Source organism: Hyaena hyaena, unplaced genomic scaffold (genome assembly GCF_003009895.1).
Source record: "Hyaena hyaena isolate Hyena2069 unplaced genomic scaffold, ASM300989v1 scaffold_269, whole genome shotgun sequence".
In the NCBI taxonomy this organism is placed as follows: domain Eukaryota; kingdom Metazoa; phylum Chordata; class Mammalia; order Carnivora; family Hyaenidae; genus Hyaena; species Hyaena hyaena.
Window position 1 is genome coordinate 1106878 of NW_024080896.1, and position 25400 is coordinate 1132277.

Here is a 25400-nt window from a genome sequence, read left to right on the forward strand (position 1 = left end):
TCGAGAACGTTGGGATAGAAGGAACTTAGTTAAACATCATAAAACCCATTTATGAGAAGCCCTCAGCTAACATCATCCTCAATGGGGAAAAACTGAGAGCTTTCTTCCTGAGATCAGGAACACAAAAGGGATGTCCTCTCTCACCACTGTTTAACATAGTGCTGGAAGTCCTAGCATTGGCAATCAGACAGCAAAAGGAAATAAAAGGCATCAGAATTCGTAAAGAAGTAGTCAAACTGTCACTTTTTGCAGACAGCATGATACTCTACCTAGAAACCCGACAGACTCCACCAGAAGCCTGCTAGAACTGATCCATGAATTCAGCAAAGTCGCAGGGTACAAAATCAATGTACAGGATCAGTTGCATTTTTATGCACCAATAAGCAACAGAAAGAGAAATCAAGAAACTGATCCCATTCACAATTGCACAAAAAACCATAATATACCTAAAAATAAACCTAACCAAAGATATGAGAGATCTATGATGAAAACTATAGAACACTTACGAAGGAAATTGAAAAAGGCACAAAGAAATGGAAAAACATTCCATGCTCATGGATTGGAAGAATAAATATAGTTAAAATGTCATTACTACCCAAAGCAATCTAAACATTCAATGCAATCCCGATCAAAATTGCCCCAGCATTCTTCTCATAGCTAGAACAAACTATCCTAAAATTTGTATGGAACCACAAAAGAGCCTGAATAGCCAAAGTAATATTGAAGAAAACCAAAATGGGAGGCATCACCCTCCCAGACTTTAGCCTCTACTACAAAGCTGTCATCATCAAGACAGTATGGTATTGGCACAAAAACAGACACATAGACCATTGGAATAGAATAGAGTACTCAGAATTGGACCACAAATGTATGGCCAACTAATCATTGACAAAGTGGGAAAGAGTATCCAATGGAAAAAAAGACAGCCTCTGTAACAGATGGTGCTGGGAGAACTGGACAGCAACATGCAGAAGAATGAAACTAGATAACTTTCTCACACCATACACAAAAATAAACTCAAAATGGATAAAGGACCTGAATGTGAGATAGGAAACCATCAAAACTCTAGAGGAAAAAGTGGGAAACACCCACCCTTGACCTCAATCACAGCAATTTCTTACTTGGCACATCCCCAAAGGTAGGGAATCAAGAGAAAAATGAACCATTGGGACCTCATCAAGATAAAAGCTTCTGCACAGCAAAGGAAACAATCAATAAAACTAATAGGCAACTGATGGAATGGGAAAAGATAATTGCAAATGATGTATCAGATAAAGGGCTAGTATCCAAAATCTATAAGGAACTCACCAAACTCCACACCCGAAAAACAAATAATCCAGTAAAGAAATGGGCAGAAGACATGAACAGACACTTCTCCTGAGAGGACATCCAGATGGCCAACAGACACATGAAACGATGCTCAGCATCCCTCATCATCGGGGAAATACAAATCAAAACCACACTGAGATACCACCTAACACCAGTCAGAGTGGCTAAAATGAACAAATCAGGAGACTACAGATGCTGGTGAGGCTGTGGAGAAACAAGCACCCTCCTACGCTGTTTTTGGGAATGTAAACTGGTACAGCCCTTCTGGAAAACAGTGTGGAGGTTCCTCAAAAAATTAACAGTAGAACTCCCCTATGACCCAGCAATAGCACTGCTAGGAATTTACCCAAGGGAGACAGGAGTGCTGACGCATAGGGGCACATATACCCCTATGATCATAGCAGCACTTTCAACAATAGTCAAAACATGGAAAGAGCCTAAGTGTCCATCAATGGACAAATGGATCAAGAAGATGTGGTTTATCTATACGATGGAATACTACATGGCAATGAGAAGAACGAAATCTGGCCATGTGTAGCAACATGGATGAAACTTGAGGATGTTATGCTGAGAATGTCAGGCAGAGAAGGACAGCTACCATATGTTTTCACTTAAAGGTGGATTAGGAGGAACTTAACGGAGGACCATGGGGGAGAAGAAGGGGAAAAATAGTGGGGGAGAGGGAGGAAGGCAAACCATGAGAGACTCTTGAATACTGAGAAGAAACTGAGGGCTGATGGGAGTGGGGGAGAGGGGAAGGGGAGTGATGGGCATGGAGGAGGGCAGTTGTAGGGATGATCACTGGGTGTTTTATGAAAACCAATTTGGGGCGCCTGGGTGGCTCAGCCGGTTGAGCATCCGACTTCGGCTCAGGTCATCATCTCACAGTTTGTGTTCGAGCCCCGCGATGGACTCAGTGCTGACAGCTAGCTCAGAGCCTGGAACCTGTTTTGGACTCTGTTGTCTCCCCTCTCTCTCTGACCCTCCCCTGCTCTCGCTCGTGTGCTTTCTCTCTCTCTCTCTCTAAGAAATACATAAAACATTAAATAAATCAAAAAAAAAAAAAAGAAAACCAACTTGACAATAAACTATGAAAGAAAATAAATAAATAAAAATTAACAAATAGAGTAGGGATAGAAGAATTATACCTCAAGATCATAAAAGCCATATATGAAAGACCCACCGCTAATATCATCATTAATGGGAAAAAACTGAGAGCTTTACCCCCTAAGGTTAGGAACATGACAGGGATGTCCCCTCTTGCCACTGCTATTCAACATAGTATTGAAAGTCTTAGCTTCAGCAATCAGACAACATAAAGGAATGAAAGTCATCCAAATCATCCAGGAGGAAGTCAAGAGTCATCACTCTTCACAGATGACATGATACTCTATATGTAAAACCCCAAAGATTCCACCAAAAAACTGCAAGAACTGATCTATAAACTCAGCAAAGTCGCAGGATACAAAATTGATGCAAAGAAGTAGGTTGCATTCTTATACACCAATAAGGAAGGAAAAGGAAGAGAAATCAAGGAATCGATCCCTTTTACAACTGCACCAAAAACCATAAAACTAGGAACAAATCTAATCAAAGAGGTAAAAAATCTATACACTGAAAACTATACAAAAGCTTATTAAAGAAATTGAAGAAGACACACAAAAAAACAGAATAATATTCCATGCTCCTGGACTGGAGGAAAAAACATTGTTAAAATGTCTATACTACCCAAAGCAATCTACATATTCAATGCAATCCCTATCAAAATAACACCAGCATCTTCACAGAGATAAAACAAATAATCCTAAAATTTGTTTGGAACCAGAAAAGACCCTGAATAGCCAGGGCCATCTTGAAAAAGAAAACCAAAGCTGGAGGCATCACAATCCCAGACTTCAAAACATATTACAAAGCACTAATCATCAAAACAGTATGGTATTGCCACAAAAACACTCAGATCAATGGAACAAAACAGAGAATCCAGTAATGGACCCACAAACATATGGCCAACTAATCTTTGACAAAGCAGGAAAGAATATCCAATGGAATAAAGACAGTCTCTTCAGCAAATGGTGCTGGGAAAACTGGACAATGACATGCAGAAAAATGAACTTGGACCACTTTCTTATACCATACACAAAAATCACCTCAAAACGGATAAAAGACCTAAACGTAAGACAGGAAGCCGTCAAATTCCTGTTGGAGAAAGCAGGCAAAAACCTCTTTGACCTCAGCTGCAGCAACTTCTTACTCAACATGTCTCTGGAGGCAGGGGAAACAAGAAGCAAACATGAACTATTGGGACCTCTTCAAGATAAAAAGCTCCCACAGGAAAGGAAACAATCAGCAAAACTAAAAGACAACCAAAGGACTGGGCGAAGATATTTGCAAATAACATATCAGATATAGGGTTAGTATCCAAAATCTATAAAGAACTTATTAAACTCAACACTCAAAAAAACAAATAATCCAGTGAAGAAATGGGCAAGAGACACGAATAGACACTTCTCCAAAGAAGACATCCAGATGGCTAATAGATACATGAAAAACTGCTCAACATCACTCATCATCAGGGAAATACAAATTAAAACCACAATAAGATACCACCTGACACCAGTCAGAATGGCTAAAAATTAACTCAGGTAACAACAGATGTTGGTGAGGATGCAGGGAAAAAGGTTCTGTTCTGCACTGCTGGTGGGAATGCAAACTGGTGCAGCCACTCTGGAAAACAATATGGAGGTTCCTCTAAAAATTAAAAATAGAACTACCCTATGACCCAGTTAATTGCACTACTAAGTATTCATCCAAGGGATACATGTGTGCTGTTTGAAAGGGGCACATGCACCTCAATGTTTGTAGCAGTGCTATCGACAATACCTAAAGTATGGAAAGAGCCTAAATAATCACTGACAGATGAATGGATAAAGAAGATGTGGGGTAAACACACACACACACACACACACACACACACACACACTCTGGAGTATTACTTGGCCATCAAAAAGAATGAAATCTTGCCATTTGGAACTCCGTGGATAGAACTAGAAGGTATTATGCTAAGTGAAATTAGTCCGTCAGAGAAAGACAAGTATCATATGACTTCGCTCACATGAGGAATTTAAGATACAAAACAGATGAACATGGGGAAGGGAAGCAAAAATAGTATAAAAACAGGGAGAGGGACAAAACATACAGAGAACAATCAGAGAGGTGCCGGAGGGATTGGGGGAGAGGGATGGGCTAAATGGGTAAGGAGCATTAAGGAATCTACTCCTAAAATCATTGTTGCACTATATGCTAACTTGGATGTAAGTTTAAAAATAAATTAATTAAAAAATAAAATATATATTGTTAAAAAAATAAAACTGACAGAATATAAAATATTCACATAAAAAACGCAGAGGTATCATTCAGATCCTACAAACACTGAAAAAGTAAAAAAGGAGTATCAGGGAAAACTTTGTCAATTTGGCAACTTAGATGAAATGGATAAGTTCACTGAAAAATACATTTACCAAACTGACACGGTGAGAAGTAGAAAATCTTCATAGCTTCATATGTATTAATGTCATTGAATTCATTATCAAAAACCTTCCCTTGAAGAAAACTCCAAATCCAAATGATGTCACTAGTGAATTCCATCAAATATTTAAGTATAAAATAACACAAACTTTACTCAATACTTTTAGAAAAAGGAGAAGGAAGAAACACTTCCCAATTTATTTTATGAGGTCTGCATAACTTGAATACCAAAGCTAGACAAACATATTATGAGAAAATTATAGACAAATGTCCATAGAAAATGCAAAAATTCTTAAAATATTAGCCAATTAAATCCAGCAAATATAACAATACCTTGTGATCAAATTGGGCTTATATCAAAAATACAAAACTGGTTTAATATTTAAAAAAAAACCAATCAATATAAGTAATATTGGTTTATATAATACATTAACAGAGAAAAGGAGGAAAAAATGATTATCTCAAGGATGCAGAAAAAGTATTTGATAAAATTCAGTACACATTAACTATAAAAATATCTCAAATTAAGACTAGAAGAAAACTTCATGCAACTTATAAAATGGATGCAAAATCCTAGATATTTATTAAAATTTTCCAATATTTTACAGAATTCTCAAATTCATGGAATTTGACAAGTTAAAATTAAGACTTGTATCATCTTGGATAGATAAATAGATTGAACTATGAATTATAATTGGGAATATAGTTTTCTTATTTTTAAAAAAATTTTTAATATTCATTTATGAGAGAGAGAGAGAGAGACAGAGTGTGAGTGGGGGAGGGGCAGAGAGACAGGGAGACACAGAATCTGAAGCAGGCTCCAGGCTCTAAGCAGTCAGCTGTCAGCACAGAGCCTGACCTGGGGCCTGAACTCATGAGCTGTGAGATCATGACCTGAGCTGAAGTGAGACACTTAACCAACTGAGCCACCCAGGTGCCCCAGAATACAGTTTTCTTATAATGAAACAATCTGTAGATGAAGTAAGAGCAAAGCAACGGATTAGGTTTTATATTGCCTCATTTAAAGGGCATATAGTGTCCAATAGGTATCGTTTCTGCCTTTTCAGTAGCCTTTGAGGACCAGTTTGCCTATAATTCAAGAGAATATGTTTATCTGTATGTGTGCGTGTGTCTGTCATTCTGTCTTTAACTATGTTGTTATGTCTCTAGTTATAAACAGTAAAATGCATGGATATAAAACATACACTTATACATATTTAATTCATATACATGTATATATAAAACCAGTACTCTAATAAGATATAGAACATTTCCCTCACCAGAGAGTTTCCTCATGTTCCTTTCCAACATGGCTGACTAATTCGTAATTCAATCTATTTATCTGTCCAAGATGATACAAATCTTAATTTTAACTTGTCAAATTCCATGAATTTGAGAATTCTGTCAAATATTGGAAAATTTTAATAAATATCTAGGATTTTGCATCCATTCCCAATTTTAATTTCTCAGTCCAATTAAAAACCAAAAATGAAAATGGGAGATGATGAATTACTGATGTTGAACACATTATCGGCACAATGTACAGAAGGAAACTTCTGGGGTGATAGATATATTCATTATTTTGACTGTGGTATTGTAGTGATCATTTCTTGGGTGCATATATTTGTAAAACATACCAAATCATATACTGTAAATTTATGCGCTTTACTGTATATCCATACCCTTTAAAAAGTACATAAACAGCATACAAACATCCATATACACACACCTCCAGCAAATCTGCTAAAACTAGTAAGACTGATAAAACCAAATTTTGTGAGGATATGGAGCAACTATAATTTCATAGATTGTTGGCAGGAATGCAGAATGGTACAAACACTTTGGAAAGGCTTGGTAATTTCTTACAAAACTAAGCATACATCAGTTTATGACCAAGTAGTACCATTCATAATTATTTACTCAAGAGAAATGAATACACGAAAGATTGTTCAAGAAAGTTCTTAACAATTCTATTCAAAACAACTGAAAACTAAAAATACCTCAGGTGTCCATCTGTTGGTGGGAGGATGGATAAACAAAATGCAGCATCTATACAATAGAATACCACTCAGCAATAAAAATGAACAAACTATGCACTCAATAACATGGACGGGTCTCAAAATATTATGTTAAGTAAAAGAAGCCTTACACAGGAGTGCACATGTATGATCCTATTTACATGAAAAAGCAAAACTAATCTATGACAAAAAAAGCAGAACAGTGATTGTCTCTTCAGAGTGGTAGGAAGAAGAGGAAGAAACAGAATGACCTCTTCTGGAGTGATAATGTTCTGTATATTGAAAGGGTTTATTTGGCGTATACAGAAATACATATTGGTCAAAACTCATGGAGGAGTGGGTATACTAAGATTTGTGCATTTCATTATAAATTTTACTTCAAAATGAAAAAAAAGAATTGTAAACACATACTGACTAGCTAATGACATGTATGCTCAAGTGTTTGGGGATAGGATATAGTAATGTCTGCTACTTTGAAATGCAACAAAACATGGCTTGATGGATGGATGGATAAGTGATAAGCCATGTATAATGACATGTTAACGGAATCTGGGTGGTGGGTACTCATTGTACAGTTTTTCCAACTCTTCTTTTTTTAAAAATTTTTTTACTGTTTATTTAGTTTTGAGAGAGAGACAGACAGAGTGATACCAGGGGAAGGGCAGAGAGAGAGGAAGACACAAAATCCAAAACAGGCTCTAGGCTCTGAGCTGTCTGCACAGAGCCCGACATGGAGCTTAAACCCACGAACTGTGAGATCATGACCTGAGCCAAAGTTGGACGCTTAACTGACAGTCACCCAGGCATCCCCCCAACTCTTCTATAAGTTTGAAAAATCAGTTTGTAAGATAGCAGTGACTCCATTTTTTGCACATTTATGTATCTGTGTTTTCATGGACATGCACATATGAAGTATATGCATGTGTATGTTTATAAATGTTGTATATTCATCTGCTCCCTCTCATATCAGATACTTCCAATTCACTTAAAAAAATACTCAAATTCTTCCTATTCCCAAATAACACAAAACAAACAAAAAGAAACTTCCTTAAATCCCATCCTTCTTCAGCTACTACTAAATCATTCTTGTTCCTTTCAAAGCCACATTTCTTTAAAGGTAAGCACACTTCCCATATCTATGCCATCTATGCCTTCACCCTACCTCATCTGGCTTGTGTCCCCCGCCCCATTCCAGCAAAATAGCTCCTGTTCAAGTTACCAATAATTTCCAATGTCACTAAATCAAACGGGTATTTTAAAATCCTCATCTCTTGAAGAATGTAAAATAACACTGACTTTTTAAAAATTTGAAATGAAGGAAGCAAACTTTATTTGGTTTACAAACCAAGCTTTTTTGAAAGAGAGAGAGAGAAAGAAAGAGAGGGAGAAAGAGCACGCACATATGTGTGAACAGGGGAGCAGCAGAAAGAGAGGCAGACTCCTTGTTCATCACAGAGCCCAATGCAGGATCTCACTACCATGAGATCATGACCTGAGCTGAAATCAAGAGTTGGATGCTTAACCAAATGAGCCACCAAGGTGTAAACCCAGCTTTTTTAAAAAGAAAAGCTCAATTTCATATTATAGCCAAGTTAGAACATGAGAAGTTTAAAAGATGATATCAGAAAAAAGGGGAAAAAATGAAGAAGATTACACTATAGTCCAAATGGTAAATGCCAATGATAATAAATGCCAACAGAAAATTTTCAGACCGTTTTCACCTAATTCTATTGTATTTTGGTTTTGTTTGTTTTTTTTTTTTATTTTCTTCTGACACAATATTTTATGTCCTATTTTTATTTTATTCATTTTTTCTTTCATAGTTTATGGTCTGTATTCTGAAAGTCTACTAAATTTATTAACTACTTTTCACATTTCGTCAACTGGTTTACTCATTGTATCTATAGAAGCTCCATCTTAAATGAATCTCCCAAAACAGAAATTTAAAAAAAATTTTTTTTCAACGTTTATTTACTTTTGAGAGAGACAGAGCGCGAGCAGGGAAGGGGCAGAGAGTGCAAGACACAGAATCTGGAACAGGTTCCAGGCTCTGAGCTGTCCGCACAGAGCCCGACGCAGGGCTCAAACCCATGAACTATGAGATCACGCCCTGAGCCGAAGTCGGATGCTTAACTGACTGAGCCACCCAGATGCCCCTATTTATGCAGAAATTATTACTTGAGCTACAAGAATAATGACCAGAGATGTAGGTATCCAAGGATCAGAAAAATCCAGCTAAGTATCAAAACCAGTATTAGAAACTATATCCTAATCTTCAGAAGATAAGCCCTCACGCCTTTCATAACACATTGGTAACACAATTCAAAGCTTTTCAATGATTTCAGTGTGTCAGATAACAGAAAACTATATAGTTAAATCACTTTAAAATATACATCATAAAATAAGGGGAATTTCTTTATAACGAATTTCAGAGATGAAAGCTAAATTTGAGCCTAAAGCATGCAAAAGAATTTGAATTGTATTTAGTAGTTTTAGTGGGAGGAGATTCCCAACTAGCTCCCAGAACAGTCACTTTTTGTAGCACCCTCATATTTCTGCTTTTGCAAATAAACAGGCACTGGGTAGTCAAAGAAGTGCAAGAAAGGACATTCTACCATGGGCAAAAACAATAAAAGTACATGTAAAGACAGTCACAGAAGGGCTTTATTATTTCTTTTCCTCTGGTATTCATCTATATACCTTGGTCACAAATGATAGTTTCCTAAAGCCTCCTTTCTTTGTTCTTGCCACCTATTCTCCTGATAAAGTAAGTCTGTTTATTCCACAAGCAATTATTTAACACCTTCAATATACAAGCCTAGAACTGTATGCATTGCTTGGGCTTAAAGGGACAAACAGTATGGCTAATGGTAACACACTATGATTATTGAAGGACTTAATTTTACTCTAGCTTTTTACATTAAAGCTTTATACATAATTGTATTAGACTATATTTAAATGTTAAAATTAGTTGTTCATTTACCTTTCAGTTCCACTAACACTATGTCATGAAGTGTCATGAAGAATAAAATAGCTTAAATTCAATTAATAAGGTAGGAAACATGGAAGGATTTCATCACAAACTAGACAAACACTCCTAAAAATCCAGAGTGATTGTGTAGTATAAAGTCTAGCTTCAAAACTCTAATCTTTTTGGATCACAAGCCTTTGTGAAGAGCAGCTTCTGATGGGGCTCCCTATAATCCCCACCTGCTAGTATCCACAGCCTTGTTTAATCCCCCCTTTGAGTAAGAGCTGAACTGGGGCGCCTGGGTGGCTCAGTCAGTTAAGCATCAGACTTTGGCTCAGGTCAAGATCTCACAGTTTGTGGGTTCGAGCCCCATATCAGGCTGTGTGCTGACAGCTCAGAGCCTGGAGCCTGCTTCAGATTCTGTGTCTCCCTCTCTGTCTGCCCCTCCCCCTCTAATGCTCTGTCTCTCAAAAATAATAAACATTAAAAAAATGTTTTTTTAAGAAGAGCTGAACCTAGCAACTTGCTTCTAAGGAAGCAAATATGGCAGGGTGTCTGAACAGCTCAGTAGGTTAAGTGTGTGACTCCTGATTTCAGCTCAGGTCATGATCTCATTATGGTTCTTGAAATTAAGACCCTAGCTGGTGCTGCTTGGGATTCTCTCCCTGCCCTTCCCCAACTCACATGTGCACGCACTCTTGCATTCTCTCAAAAATAAACATAAAAATATAAAGAAGCAAATATGGCAAAAGCAAAGGGCTATCTCTTCTGTGATTAGGTTACAAAAGACCACACTTCTGTCTTACTAGCGCTCTCTCTTGGCCTCTCACTTGCTCTCCCTGATGAAGCATGCTGCCACATTACAAGAAACTCTATTAAGAGGCCCATGTAGTAAGGAACCAAGGAAAGCCTTCACCAACAAATAGCTCACAATGAACTGAATCCTGCCAACAACCATGTGGCCAGGAAGGGAATCCTGCCTAGCCCCACTTGGAGGTGACTGCTGCCTTTTGAGAAACAGAGCCAGAGGACCCAGCTAACCTGTACCTGGATTCCTGACCCATAGAAACTAATGATCAATGTGTACTGCTGTACACTGCTAAATTTTGGAGTAATTTGGAGTAACTTGTTACACAGCAATAGATAAGAAGCACATACCCCCTCTGACTGAAGAAAAGTGTATAAGTAGGGATGCCTGGGTGGCTCAGTCAGTTGAGCGTCTGACTCTTGGTTTTGGCTCATGTCTTCTCACAGCTTGTGAGTTTGAGCCCTGTGTGGGGTTCTGAGCTGGCAGCATGGAGCCTGCTTGGGATCCTCTCTCTGTCCGTTCCCTGCTCATACTCTCTCTCCCAATAATAAAATAATGAACTTTAAAAAAATTATAAAAAAGTGGTGCCTGGGTGGCTCAGTGGGTTGGGTATCTGACTTCGGCTCAGGTCATGATCTCACAGGTCATGAGTTCAAGCCCCTGGTCAGACTCTGTGCTGACTGCTCAGAGCCTGGAGCCTGCTTTGAATTCTGGGTCTCCCTCTCCCTCTGTCCCTCCCCCACTCCTGCTCTCTCAAAAATAAACAAACAATAATAATAATATTTTTAATTAAAAAAAGAAAACTACATAAGTATACAAATTCTGGCACATACTATGGGGAAATAGGAAGCCTCTCTGAAGTCCACTAATAAAACTCCTAGTGGTCCATGGATCCCAGATCAAGAAACTTACGATATGATAAACTCTAAACAATATACATAAAAGTCTTGCAGAAAACCAACTTAACCATGCTAGTAGCTAAACAAATGTCAGAATACTTTCCTTCCATATAGAATTGCTAAGAAAGTTCAATTATCTTAAACATAACTGATATCTTAGTACTACTATCACCAAAGGTAAAATCAAGTCAAGTTATATCAAATCATTATTTTGAACAATGTATTGCATAGATACTAAATAAGTACTGAAGATAAAAAAAATGACTAAACACCACCCTAACTTTGAGAACTCTCCTGTCCAGGGGGTGAGAAACATACACACACACGAAATAGCTACTATAAGATTTGGGAGTACAAGTAAAGAATTGTATATGGTACCTACTCATGGACATAGTAAAATGACTTTAATAAATTTTAATTATAAAGTAATTTAAAAAATACCTGTACTGTTTTCCCAAGTCCCATGTCATCACCAAGAATACATCCTTTTCCTTGGATGAAGTGTGCATAGAGAAACTGGGCTCCTTCCCTTTGGTAGTCTCTCAAATACCTGTTAATAGTATAAGGAATGGAGTCTCCATCTTCAGATAATGGAAAAGCAACGGCAGATGATGGAAATTTTCGGTCTGGAAAGTAAGGTTTTTCCAAATCTTCATCATCAAATATAAAATTCCTGGGGCAATCTTTAACAGATTTTACTTCTTGAATTCTTTTAAGAGGTACTTTCCTTTCTTGAAAATCTGAGTATAAGATGATTGCAAACGATTTCCCATTTTCATCCACTATGATAGATTTTATGCTTGCTTCACAAAGTGTCTCATTATCTGGAGAAGGGGCAAGACATCTTTCTCCTGGATGCCATATATCTGTAATAATAGAGAAGAAAATAAAATTTCCAAATCTAACTTATAAAGTAACCCTCATTTATCCACTGCTATGAGAAAAAAAAAATGTACTTCACACAAATACCCTTTCCAAATTACTGAAACAAGGTTAAGTTATAACACGTATAGATATCTTCCTACAATGTATTATCAGGGGTGCCTGGGTGGCTCAGTCGGTTAAGCCTCCGACTTTGGCTCAGGTCATGATCTCACCATTTGTGGGTTTGAGCCCCGCGTCGGGCTCTGTGCTGGCTGCCGGCTCAGAGCCTGGAGCCTGTTTCAGATTCTGCGTCTCCCTCTCTCTCTGACCCTCCCCTGCTCACGCTGTCTCTCTCTCTCTCTCAGAAATGGAAAAAAAAAAAATTAAAAGATTTTTTAAAAATAATAAAATATATTATCAGATATTCTCCTATAATAAGCAGAATAAAGGGTATATAATTTCCAGCGGTTCTCACCCTGGCTGTGAGTTATAATCTCCCCCCAAATGCTTGGACACTCCCTCTTTTAACTGTGGTTTACTGGATATGGGCCATGGGCATCTGGTTTTATTACTCTGGTGGATACTGTTGAATTCAACAGGTGATTCTGATTCACAGCCACGGTTGAGAACCGCATACTGAGATATTCATAATGATACATGAACATTATATATATCATTCATGATATGGTAGACTAATAGTAATGGGACTTAATAATGAGAATGCTAAAATCCTCTAAGGTCAATACTTTTGTGATTCTTCTGCTTTCTTAGTTATTCCATTGCCTTTCTCTCAAGACAGCTGTTTCTTCTTATCATCAATATTCCTGCTTCTAAACCATTGCTTGAATTTGTATATAACTAACAAAGGGAATCTACAATTCAACTACAAAGTGATGTGTGCCAGCTTTGCCACAGCTTTTTTCCCTTCTAGGTTTTGAAGAGTTGTAGTTCTTAAAAAAGAGATGAATTCTAAGATCTCTTTCTGCTAAGATTCTATTACTGTTTGAAAATTCTGACCCCTTTTTATATGTATATTTATTCCATCCTTAATTGTACAGCTTTCTATTTTATTTTTTATTCTGAAAATATAGCACTATGAAGAGGGACGGGAGTATCTTTAGAACACACAACTAGTATAATTAAAAGATACCAATAGGGCGCCTGGTGGCTCAGTTGGTTAAACGTCTGACTTCAGCTCAGGTCATGATCCTGGGGTTCAGGAGTTCGAGCCCCACATTGGGCTCTCTGCTATCAGCACGTGGAGCTTGCTTTGGAACTTCGGTCCCCCTCTTTCTCTGCCCCTGCCCCTCCTGTGCACTCTCTCTCTGTCTCAAAAATAAACATACATTAAAAAAAAATTTTTTTTAAAGATACCAATAAAGGAAATAAAGTAGAAATAATTTTCTAAATGAAATTTCTTAAGAACACCAGAGGAATTGTAGAGCTATAAGTGTAAAAATACTAGGAATTATTTATTTTTTTAAGTAGGCCTCACACCCAGTCTGGAGCCAAATGCAGGGCTTGAACTTACAACCCTGCAATTAAGACCTGAGATGAGATCAAGAGTTGGACGCTTAACTGACTGAGCCACCCGGGTGTCCCTCTCAAATATTTTGTATTGAAATCAGATGATTATTGGTAGTTTCTTAGGGTCTTCCCAATGATTTCTTGTTAGGTTTTTATGACATTCATGATTATTATATGACTCATATATCTACTGTCTTAAGTTCATTCAGCTGTTCCTCATCAATTGTTCCTCAAAAGTAAAATCATTATTCCTATCAACTTTGGTAAGGTTGTTTTACATAACAATCAGTACACCAAGAAAAATCTGTTCTACTCTGATCTTTAGGTCCAAACTATTTGAGAACTGTCACACAATTCTAAAAACGTAGTTTTAACGTGGAACTAAAACCTTGATCCACCATACAGGGCTAACAGATAGATCTGTGGGCCCTATTTTCATAACAGTACTGTTTGAGCCTTAAAACCTATATTAACCCCTATAGCAATTCTTAACACATTATTTCCATTTCACATGATTTGTTTGCCCATCCAGAAAATGTTTTCTAATTTTTAGACTTAAGTCATTAATGTGTTTATTATTCAGCATATGTTTTAGCATCAATTATCTGCCAAAAACTGTACCACACGATAAGTATAAAAATGAAAAAAAAACAACCAATGTCAAAAATAATGATTAAACCTTGCTCAGTACTAGTCTTTCCACATCTCATTAAATGACATCATCACCTAGCCAACTTGTCATGGTAGAAAACCTCTAGCCACTCCTTATTTTCCTATTTATATTACTCCCTACGTTCACTACATCAGAAAGTCCTACGGGTTCTACCTCAAAACGTATCACATTCCTCCATCATGCTACCACTTCTCTAAAACAATTGTTGGCAAACTTTTTTTGTAAAGAGTCAGATTTTAACTATTTGTTATTTTAGTTTTGCAGGGTATACTATCTCCTACCCTTGTAGCACAAAAACAGGGACAGAAAACACATTAAAAAAATGCACCTGGCTAGTATGAGCAAAGGCTGTATCGAACTCTAAAACAAATAGCTTAAACTGGGAGGATTTCCTGTTGGACTGGAGGGTCCTCTTTAACTTCGTTTCCTTCTGTCCTTCATTCCAAGCTGACCTCCTTGCTTTTCCACAACCATGGCAATCATGCTCCCACCTAAGGGCCCCAGAGCATTCTTTCTGTTCCTTCCACCAGCGCTCTCCCTAAATACCTAAATGACTGACTCTTTCACTTCATGTCTCTGCTCAAATGGCATCTCCTAAGAGGTGCTTTTTCTGACCACTGAATCTAAAATAACACTCACTGCCACCCTACCCTGCTTAATTCCATTTTCAGAGAAAAATATGAAATTTGTGTTCCCTACAGCAGGGAGTTACTTTGTTCACTGCTACATCCTGGGCACCTAGAACAATGTTTGAATCACCAATACTTTTAGGATTAACAAATACTTATATATAGCTAGCATTTGAAGACTGATATGTGCCAGGCATCTGCTTTAGTTCATTTAAGCCTCACCACCACCCTTTCATTACTTCATGTAAGTAATACTGTTAGTTCCGTCTTACATACGGCAAAACAGATAAAGGCTAACCAGCTTGCCAATGGAAATACAGCTAAGAACGGGCAGATACTCGATTTGAACCAAGCAACCTGACCCTGAAGCTACCGCACTGTACTATTCACACACGGATCAACAAGTCCTTGGAAATGAATGGTCCCTGCCTTTTAACTGAGAGATGAGCATACTAGTCCCTACAAGCTCAATCAGCAACTACGTTACTTATTCCATCTGCCAGGCTTCTATGTGCATTTATATTTGTGATCTCTGAGTTACAGCGTCATCAATTCCTAGCCTTCAGAGTTGAGGCTTGTTATATAAACCTCTCTAAACTTCAGATCTGAATTCTTCATCTATTTAATAAGATTGATATCTTCTCACAGAAAAGACATGTAGATAAACAATCAGCATATTGCTGGGCACAGCATTCAATATCTGATAGCTTTTATTATATCACCTTTAATAATGAAAACTATTAATTTCGGGGATTGGGGGCAAGAAGGCATCCCTTTTGACTTGTGGCAAGATAACCACACCCTCCTTAAACTCTCTCTTGATGGCCCATTAAAGGTTGACTGTAAGGCCCTGACTCAGTACATCATATAGTAAGCTTTTTGTGAAATAAAGTGAACTGAGTATCTCAACGTTTATTCATCTACGTAATCTCTACCATTCGCTAAGAACTGGGGCATACAAGTATAAAGAATAAACATGCCACACATTTACTGAGTGCTTCCTATGGGCCAGATCTGGGTCACGTTACGTGCTTTGCATACATGTACCATCTTATTTAGTAATCACAAGAACTCAGCAATGATCTCAATTTTACAGATGAGGAAACTGCCCAACGTCTCTCAGCAACGGTCAGAGCCAGCACTAGATCCACTCTGTCTCCAGAGTCCAGGTTCTCAACACTGAATCCCAAAGAACTGGTCCCAGACTCCAGGAGTCACTCAGAAGAGCCATGAGTAAAACCCTAACCCAAGAGAACTGGCAGGAACGGGTCCAACCCGGCGCAGTAAAGACAGGTGTCTGGGCGGAGAGGCGAGCTCGGAGCTTGTACCTTTGCCGGCGGTTTCCGGGCGAGGCTTGGGGGCAGAGGGATCCATCTGGCCAGGGGGAGGGGCTGGGCGGCCTGGTTGCGTATAACACTCGACTGGCGGCCGGGGACCCCCAGGAAGCGGCAGGCGGAAAGACCGAAGCCAACGCCACTTCCTGCAGCCATCCGTACATCGCCCCCCTGAAGCGCGACGCTGCGGGACAAAAAGGAGCACAGGTGGGGCCCCAGAGGGTCCAGAGAGAAGGGATGGCGGCGTCCGAGGCAGCGGTAGAGCCGGAGGGCGCTGTGGAGGCTGGCAAGGCGCCGCTCACCTAGTCCTCTCGCATTCGGCCGGGGGACGACTACAAGCCAGGGACACCCCTGACCCTCCCTCTTACATTCGGCCCTCCGTCTCTACTTTCCCCAGCAATTTCCAACCCCGACTCGGAAAATCCCGCGAGATCAGGCTCCTGAACTGTAATTGGGATCTCGCGATAACAAAATCTTGGTTCATAAGGGCGGAGCAATCTGCCTGCCATCTTTGATCCGGGAAGCCCGTAAAAGGTTCTCGACAGTTGGAATTATCGCGAAGTTTAACATGGCTTTCCTGACTCCCGCGGAGCTTGAGGGACATCGGGCGACCGGAAGACAGTTGTAGGCTTGCGTTTACCATGATCTTTTAAAGCCAGATCTATGGCGGGAGGTAACCTCCGCGGTCGTGGCCTGCTGGATTATGTTTGGTATTTCACCGTGTATGCGCACTCCCAGGAACTTGAGGCGAGTGATTCCGTCTTGGAGCGCTGTCTCTAGTGGGTTGGTTGTCCACCCGGATGCCGACGCTTCACGGCACCCATGGGAGCCCAGTTAAGTTTAGAGCGTTGTCTTGGGTCACACAGTAAAGACAGTATCAAATAACCTGAGTGCAAAACTAGCAACACATGCCATAAGTAGAAGACAAAGGTAAAAATACTATGAAAATGTAAAGTGTTTTTCCGTGTACTATCTACAGTTACAGTGGTTTGTGTGACACATTAGGGGAAAACACTAAGCCGACCTTCGGGCTGTGTTGGAAAAGCATTATCACAGTACACAGTACTCACAAATTAATGGATACGACTTATCTAATGCTTTCCCAGGCCTTATACATTGATTCATCCAAAATGTTTTCTGCACATGTTAAAATGTTTTGACATACTACAGGGTATTTCACTGAACTGGATTAGCCTGAATAGGCCTGGAAAGTTTTCCTATTGCTATTGTAACAAATTACCACCAATTTTAGTGGCTTAAAACAGCCCAGAAGTATTAGGGAAAAGACAAATTTATTTGGTAAGTCAGAAGTCTCCCTTGGGTGTCTTTAAAATCAAGGAATCAGCAGGGTTGCATCTTTCCTGGAGGCTCTCCAGCAGAATCCCTTTCTTTGCCTTTCTGCCACCTTCCTTCGGTCTTCAAAGCCAGTACTGTTGCATCTCTCTGACTCTTCCATAGTCACATCCTTCTCGGTTTGCAGCTGGGTAAGATTCTCTAAGAGCTCTTATAAGATTGGGTCTACCTGGATAATCCAGGATAATCTTACCAGTTGAAGAACTACCTTCAATTATATCAGCAAAGTCCCTTTGCCAGGCAAAGTAATACATTCATGGGTTCCAAGGATTAGGATGTGAACATTTTGGGGACCTCGTTATTCTGCCTACTAAAGGGTCTAAATGAGAAAAGCTATATGGCTGTTTGCTCTGCAGTAGATGCCTGTTCTTTGAGAGATAAAATCAGCAGTATGTTTTCATAAAACTCTTCATCTAGAATAGCACTTGTTTCAGTTTATCAACAGGCAGAAACTTTATATCTAAGGAAAGCATCTAATTCATCCACTGTGTGTGAGATGTTGGCCCTCACACATGGAGAGGTGATGTCATTTAGCCTCTTTGCTTCAGTGTTGTCACCCATGACAGCAAGTACTTGGTCATAGGAAGGAATATGTGGATTGCTATTAATATTATCAATGGAATGCATCCTCTTGAAACTTGCATAATTCTGCATAAGCATTGCTTCATTTTAATATGTTGGCTAATTGTTGGTAGTATATCTATTAGATATATTCTAATATAATCTATTAGGTTAGAATTTAGACTACATTCTAATTTAAAATACCATGGATTGTAAGGTATATTATTTAGGTACGGCTGAAAAAAAGAAAAACTGCTCATTATATAAATTGTAACTCTTGATTTATAACATGCATCCTGATACTAGAAATTTTTAAATGTCGGAAAAAATTTTGCTTCTTGAAACTGATGAAATATATGTTTCACTTAAACTTTTTTCAAAATTGTTTGTAAAATTAATGGCCATTGGAAATTTCAACCAAGCTTACTTTTTTCTTTTTACAATTACCAAAAAAGTTTGATTTTTTTCTGCCACTGAAATAACTAATGAACTGTGAGATCATGATATGAATCAAAGTCAGATGTTCAACCCGCTGAGCCACCCAGACACCCCTAAATTTTTATTTTAATGAAAGACATCATCTGGTTGAAGGAATACTCTTGTGACTAACAGAGGAGGAGGGGCTTCAATTTCTATAAGTATTTATTATTTAACCTTACCACCATGTTTGTAATGCATAGTGAAGCAGAAAAACTCATGACATAAATATATGTTTTAGTGAATTAGATGCTTCACAAAATTAGATATCCTTAAACATCCCTTCCCCCAGTTAACAATAGCTTTTGTCTGAGGCCATTGCAGTGACATCCTTGTCTAAGTGTTGATGTTATAAACATCTAACACTGTAATGCTAATCACTGCAAAGTGAAATTGAAAGCCTTGTGAAATACTTGGGAATTCTTGAAGCCAATATAAAAATTAAAGGGGGATCCAGCAAAATTAGTCCTATTAAAATAGCAAAAAGAGAAGAATATGAGATGATGATAGCATAGACATTTGAAAAGAATATTGCTTAAATATCAAAAAGGCCCTTGAGAATGATGATTAAACATTTTAATATTTTTCCAAAAAGTCTTTCTTTATGCTCACACTGCAAAAGTCAAACATATATCTATATAAACCTCCAAAATTGTGAGTTAATTAATCAGAAAGGCTGAAGAAAAAAATAGGTATTTCAGTCCATTTGTGCTGCTATAACAAAATCACAGATTGGGTAGCTTATAAACAACAGAAAGATAAACAACAGAAGATAATTTGAAGGGCACCTGGCTGGCTCAGTTGGAAGAGCATGCTACTCTTGATCTTGGGGTCATGAGTTTTGAGCCCCATGTTACGTATAGAGATTATTTTTTTTAAATCTTTAAAAAAATGTTTAAAGATAAGATAGTTTGAGAAATATTAGAATGTTTTCCCAAGGTTGCAAATAGCAAAGTCAGGACTAGAAAGAACATGATTCCTCCTTCTCATCCCAGTATAATAGGTGTATATATAAATATTTTTTCACAGAAGATATTTTTATATTTGAAAAGTTAGAACCTTTGATTTTGTTTCCTATAATATTTCTTGTCTCATGTCAGGTAATAAGGCTAAAAATCCTATTAAAAAACTCCAAGACCTGCAGATTGAAATGCTCTTATAAAAATACTCAAAGTGCATTGCTCAGCAGAAAAAAAATTGTAAAATACTCATAGGCCAAAAATAAGGAGGAAACTGAAAACGAGCTTATTAAGCTGGCACTTAAGCCACTGCTGTCCTGGAGGCATTTGCTCTTAGTTACAGAAAGATCTGAGTTCTATGTGTCCAGTGGGGACAGAAGACATGATCTTAACCTCTCACAAGGTCACAAATTGTATGTGAGACCCTCATATGAAATCAGAAGCCCTGAAAGGCAACACCCTCAGTGAAATACTGGGTAGAAGAAAATCTGGACAGCAGAAATGGGGAAAGATGAAGAAGAGTGACTTATTTGTCTTGGCATGGGCCCTTTCAACAGGGGGTGTGTATGTTTATGTCTGTGTGTGTTTATCTGAATTTCCTTTGATATTTTGAAACCACCACCATGCCTTCAAATGGGTTTAGGATTTGAATTCACATAACCTGTATGATCTAGGAAACCCCAAGCCAAGATAATAATGTAGTGCCAGATTAATTGCATCTAGGTTGGTAAAAAGAAGCAAGCTCAGTTAGCAGAAGTATTAGATACAAGGATTTGTGTGTGTCTGATATTTTTGAAAGTGGAACTGAAAACATGAGAAAGAAAAAAAGACATTGTGAGAAAACAGCAAATAGATTTGTTAAAAGATCCAGAACTTCTGGAAATGAAAATTTTATTATTGATATTTAAAACTCTATGGTAAGTTAAACAGCAGATTAAACACACCCTAATAGAGAATTCATGAGCTGAAAGATCATAACCTCAGATGCAGAGCAGAAAATCAGGTGCTTTTTTATTTATAGAAAAGAAAAAAGAAAAGTTAAAAGAAATGCAGCTAGAATTGAATCTCCAGAAGTAATGAATAGAGAGGCTAAGGGGGAAAATATTGAAAGAAATGATAGCTTAAAATTCAGATTCAAGAATCATAATGAATTAAGTGTAATACAAAGAAAAGTATCGGTAGTTAGAACATTGAAGCAAAATTACAGAAGCAACAATCTTGAAAGCAGCCATTAGGAAAGACAGATTACCTATCTAGAATAGAATGACAATTTAGCTGGTAACAGTTAACTGATAGCAATTAATAGTAACAAGAAAGCCAGAAGATAATGGGATAGTAACTTCAAAGTGCAAAGAAAGTTACTGTCAAGCTAGAATTTTATAGTCAGCTGAACCATAACGAAAAAAAATAAGAATAAAACAAAACACCAGTGGACTCTCACTACAGGCCTTTTTAAGAGTTTTGAACTAAAAAAAAATGATCTGAAATGTAAGAATTATTAAGCCTAACAAAACATATAAATAACCATTGACTGTATAAAACTATAATAGCAACGATGATGTAACTTGGATATATATAAAAATAAAGGAAAATTTAAACACTAGACAGAAATAACTTCAAAATATGACAACAGTGGAAGGCTTTAAGATGTTGAAATGTTTCGGTTGGAAAAGAGAAGAGATACAAATTTTACTAACCAGAGTATTCACATTGAGTGTTAGAGTATATATAATGGAATATTAAAGGAATACATAAGTTCTTAATAAAAATGTGAATAGTGAAATTCAGTTAATCCAATACAAGGCAGGAAAGGAGAGAAATCAGCAAAAGCACAATTAATAGAAAACACAAAATACAAAAAATTCTTGTATCTCAGTAAAAGTAATAAATGTCTTACATTTAAACAGATTAAAATTTTCTGGTAAAAGTGACACTCAGCTTGGATAAAAACTAAATCCATCTGCATGTCACTTATGAGCTATACACTTAATAAAATAAAGGCAAGGTTGAAAGTAAAGTAAACCAGATACAATAGAGAAATAGTAGAGAAAAAGAGTTAAAATAGTTAAGAATATTAATATCAGACAAAACAAGCTTTAATGTAAAGTGCATTAAGTATAAAGAAATTAATCACATAAATGATAAAAGTCTTAGTTTGCCAAAGAGGTAAAAAGTTTTGAATGTCTCGCTACCTCTTAACAATCCCAAATATATGAAAGTTGTCAGAATTTCAAGGGGGTAATTGAAAAGTCCACAAACCTGGTAGGAATTTTTAATATTACTCACAATAATTGGAAACTAAGAAGAAAAGTAGAATCAAGCCACACAATTAACAGTCTTCATCTAATAGACATATATAGAATATTCCATTCTACTATTAGAAAATAAAATCTTCACAAGCACATAGGGAACATTCATAAAAATTGACTATGAATGTGTCATAAACAAATCTCAACGGCTTTCCAGCAATCTGCTTCACACAGATCACATTCTCTGATCCCATGAATTAAGTTATGAGTCAACATTAAAAAATATTTTTTAAAGGTTATATATTTGGAAATTTAAAAACACTTTTAAATAACTTAGAGGTCAGAGAAAAATTCATGATGGAAATTATAATTGTGCAACAGAATTTAAAAAATGTATTTAGGCTCTTTCAGCTGAAGCCATACTAAGACAAACCCCACATATTAATGTAAGATAGTCTTCCATATAATATTTCCAAAGAAATCCACCAACATAGATTTTATGATCCTAATTCCTCATCTATGTTGAAGACATAAAAGGGTTGGATGAAAAGAATTAGAGGAAGGGAATGGGAGATTAGAGAAAGAGATTGATAAGGCTATTGGAGTATAAGTCCCACACTTCAAGACAAACAATAGGAGATTTAGAGGAATCACTTGGAAAGTTTAATACGCATCCCCAGGAATTTGTGGGGGAGGGGGGGGATTTGCCTTAAATCATAAAAATCTGAAGGACAAGTACTGTGGCTGGCTAACTGCCCTGAAATTGAATAAGAAAAGTTGATGCATTGGGAGCCACCTTACAAAGGATGACCAAAGGATGCCCCTGGAGCAGATAGATGTAGGTCTTCGGTGAGAGGAAGCCAGCAGAGACTTCAAGATGACCCTGTTTGGGGACCTGGATAACCTGATGCCTAGGGGTAGTGACTGAAGAACAAAGAAAAGCATCCTGTGAGAAGAAGATGTTTAAGGAAAGCCTATGCAATTTCATGGCAGTTAAGTAAGACCTTTCCTGTTCCTTACTTTATCTCCTTTTCCCAAGATCAATCCTGGAAAAGTCAGATGCAGCACAGTAAGTAAGAAGAGAAGGCAGAGGCATAATTCTTATAAAACAGTCATCCCCACTTTTTTCACTGCACACAACTCCCCTGAGGCAGATATGTGCCCTGGTAGAGGAAGACATTTAGGTTTGAATGAGTGTAGAAATCTTAATTTTAATATCACAGTTGACTTAACTGCTAAACTAAGGCTTTCTGCTTATCTAGTGGCTAGAACTGACCATATGAATTTTTATTGAGAGATACCAAGAAGACTCATGTGGTTTTTCCTAATTTTCTTTTAAGGGTATGGAGAAAAACTAGCCCTCACAGTGGGTTTGAATGAACAATCCCACAAATAAATGAATTTCTATTCTAATTTCATCTCATGGTTCCCACTGTTTCAACACCCATTAGGACTGAATAATAATAGAAATACTGCACATCAAAGTTAGTAAGAATTTAGTACTTAGGGAGTAAGAAAATGCTTATATTGAGAAAGAAGAAAATCTGAATGATCTATAGTTCCAACATAAGTTACAAAAGAACAACTAGTCCTAAAGAAAATAGAAGAAAAATAAAAAAAGTTAATGAAAGAGTAATAAAAAATACAATAGTAATAATAAACAAAGCCAAAGGTTAACTTCTAAAAAGAATAATAAAGTAGGCAAACCACTGGTGAAATGCATCAAGAAAAAGAAAAAATACAAATAAATGTTAGAAATAAAAAATAGGGCAAAACTAAAGACAATTCAAAGTTTAGAAAAATATGGGAGTACACTACAAATAATTTCATGCCAAAATTTTAAATGTATATTTCCTTAAATATGCATCAAAAAGGAAAAGAGGCTCTGAATGAGACTGTAACTTAAAAAATGAACTTGGGTCAGCAGTTAAAAATGCCCCTCTGAGGAAAGGCCAGATCCAAATGGCTACATAGGCAAATTGTTTTACTAAATATTCAAGGAAATAGATAAATTCGGTATTATTAAACTCTTCCAGTGAATAGAGGAAAAACTCCCCTCTTTATTTTATTAACTTAGTGAAATCTTGATAACAAAATCTAATAAGGACAGTATGACAAATGAAAACTACAAGGCCAACTATAGTTATGATTACTGATGCAAAAATTCTTTATATATATATATTTTAATGTTTTTTAAAAAAATTTTTATGTTTATTTATTATTGAGACAGGGAGAAACAGAGCATGAGTGGGGGAGGGGCAGAGAAAGAGGGAGACCCAGAATCCAAAGCAGGCTCCAGGCTCTGAGCTGTCAGCACACGAAGGCTCAAACCGTGAAATCATGACCTTAATGGACTGAGCTACCCAAATGCCCCATGAAATCATGAACTTAGCCAAAGTCAGACGCTTAACCGACTGAGCCACATGCAGGTACCCCCAAAATTCTTTTTTTAATCTTTTTTAATGTTTATTTTTAAGAAAGAGAGAGAAAGGGCAGAGAGAGAGGAGGAGATATAGTTACAGAACTTACTACAAAGTTACAGTAATCAAAACAATGTTACTGGCAAAATGACAGATATATAGATCAATGGAGTAGAACAGAAAGTCCGTAAAGGAACCTTCATATATATGGCCAAAGGATTTTCAACAAGGATGCCAAGACTATTCAATGGAAAAACGACAGTCTTTTCAACAAATGGTACTGGGAAAACTATGCAAAAAAAAGAAGCTGAACCTTTACCTAATACCATATACAAAAATCCACTCAAAATGGATCCAAGACCTTAATACTTAATAAGTAAGACTTAATACTTAATAAAACTCTTAGAAGAAAACAGAATAAAATCTTCACAACATTGGATTTGTTCATGATTTCTATAACACTAAAAGCACAATTAACAAAAGAAAAAATTGGACTACGTGAAAATTTTGTGCATCAAAAAACTATTCACAGAGTAAAAAGACATCACAGAATGGGAGAAACTGTTTGCAAATCATACATCTGATAAGAGATTAATATCCAGACTATATAAGAACTTCTAAAAGTCAAAAACAAAAACTAAACTGATTTAAAAAGGGCAGAGGACTTGAATAGATATTTCTCCAAAGAAGATATAAAAATGGCCCATAAACACATGAAAAGATGCTTAAAGTCTTTAATCATTAGGGAAATGTAAATCAAAACTACAAAAATAAATAATAATTTGAAAATTAGAAATAGAATTA

General features: G+C 37.1%; 1 protein-coding gene across 5 annotated transcripts in view; it reads right to left on the reverse strand.

The window, feature by feature from the left end:
- The window catches only part of ERCC6L2 (ERCC excision repair 6 like 2), a 131360-nt gene extending 114487 nt beyond the window's left edge, over positions 1–16873 (reverse strand). For 4 of the 5 annotated variants that reach the window (XM_039245689.1, XM_039245688.1, XM_039245686.1 and 1 more), the window contains exons 1-2: positions 16572–16712; positions 11992–12416 (exon numbers count right to left, since the gene is read on the reverse strand). In XM_039245689.1, coding sequence (XP_039101620.1) covers positions 11992–12416; positions 16572–16617 — 471 coding nt within the window. In that variant the 5' untranslated portion in view covers positions 16618–16712. Of the gene's footprint in view, positions 1–11991; positions 12417–16571 lie in introns of all 5 variants that reach the window. The other variant, XM_039245687.1, reaches the window with a different exon arrangement.
- Between the last annotated feature and the right edge of the window lie 8527 nt (positions 16874–25400).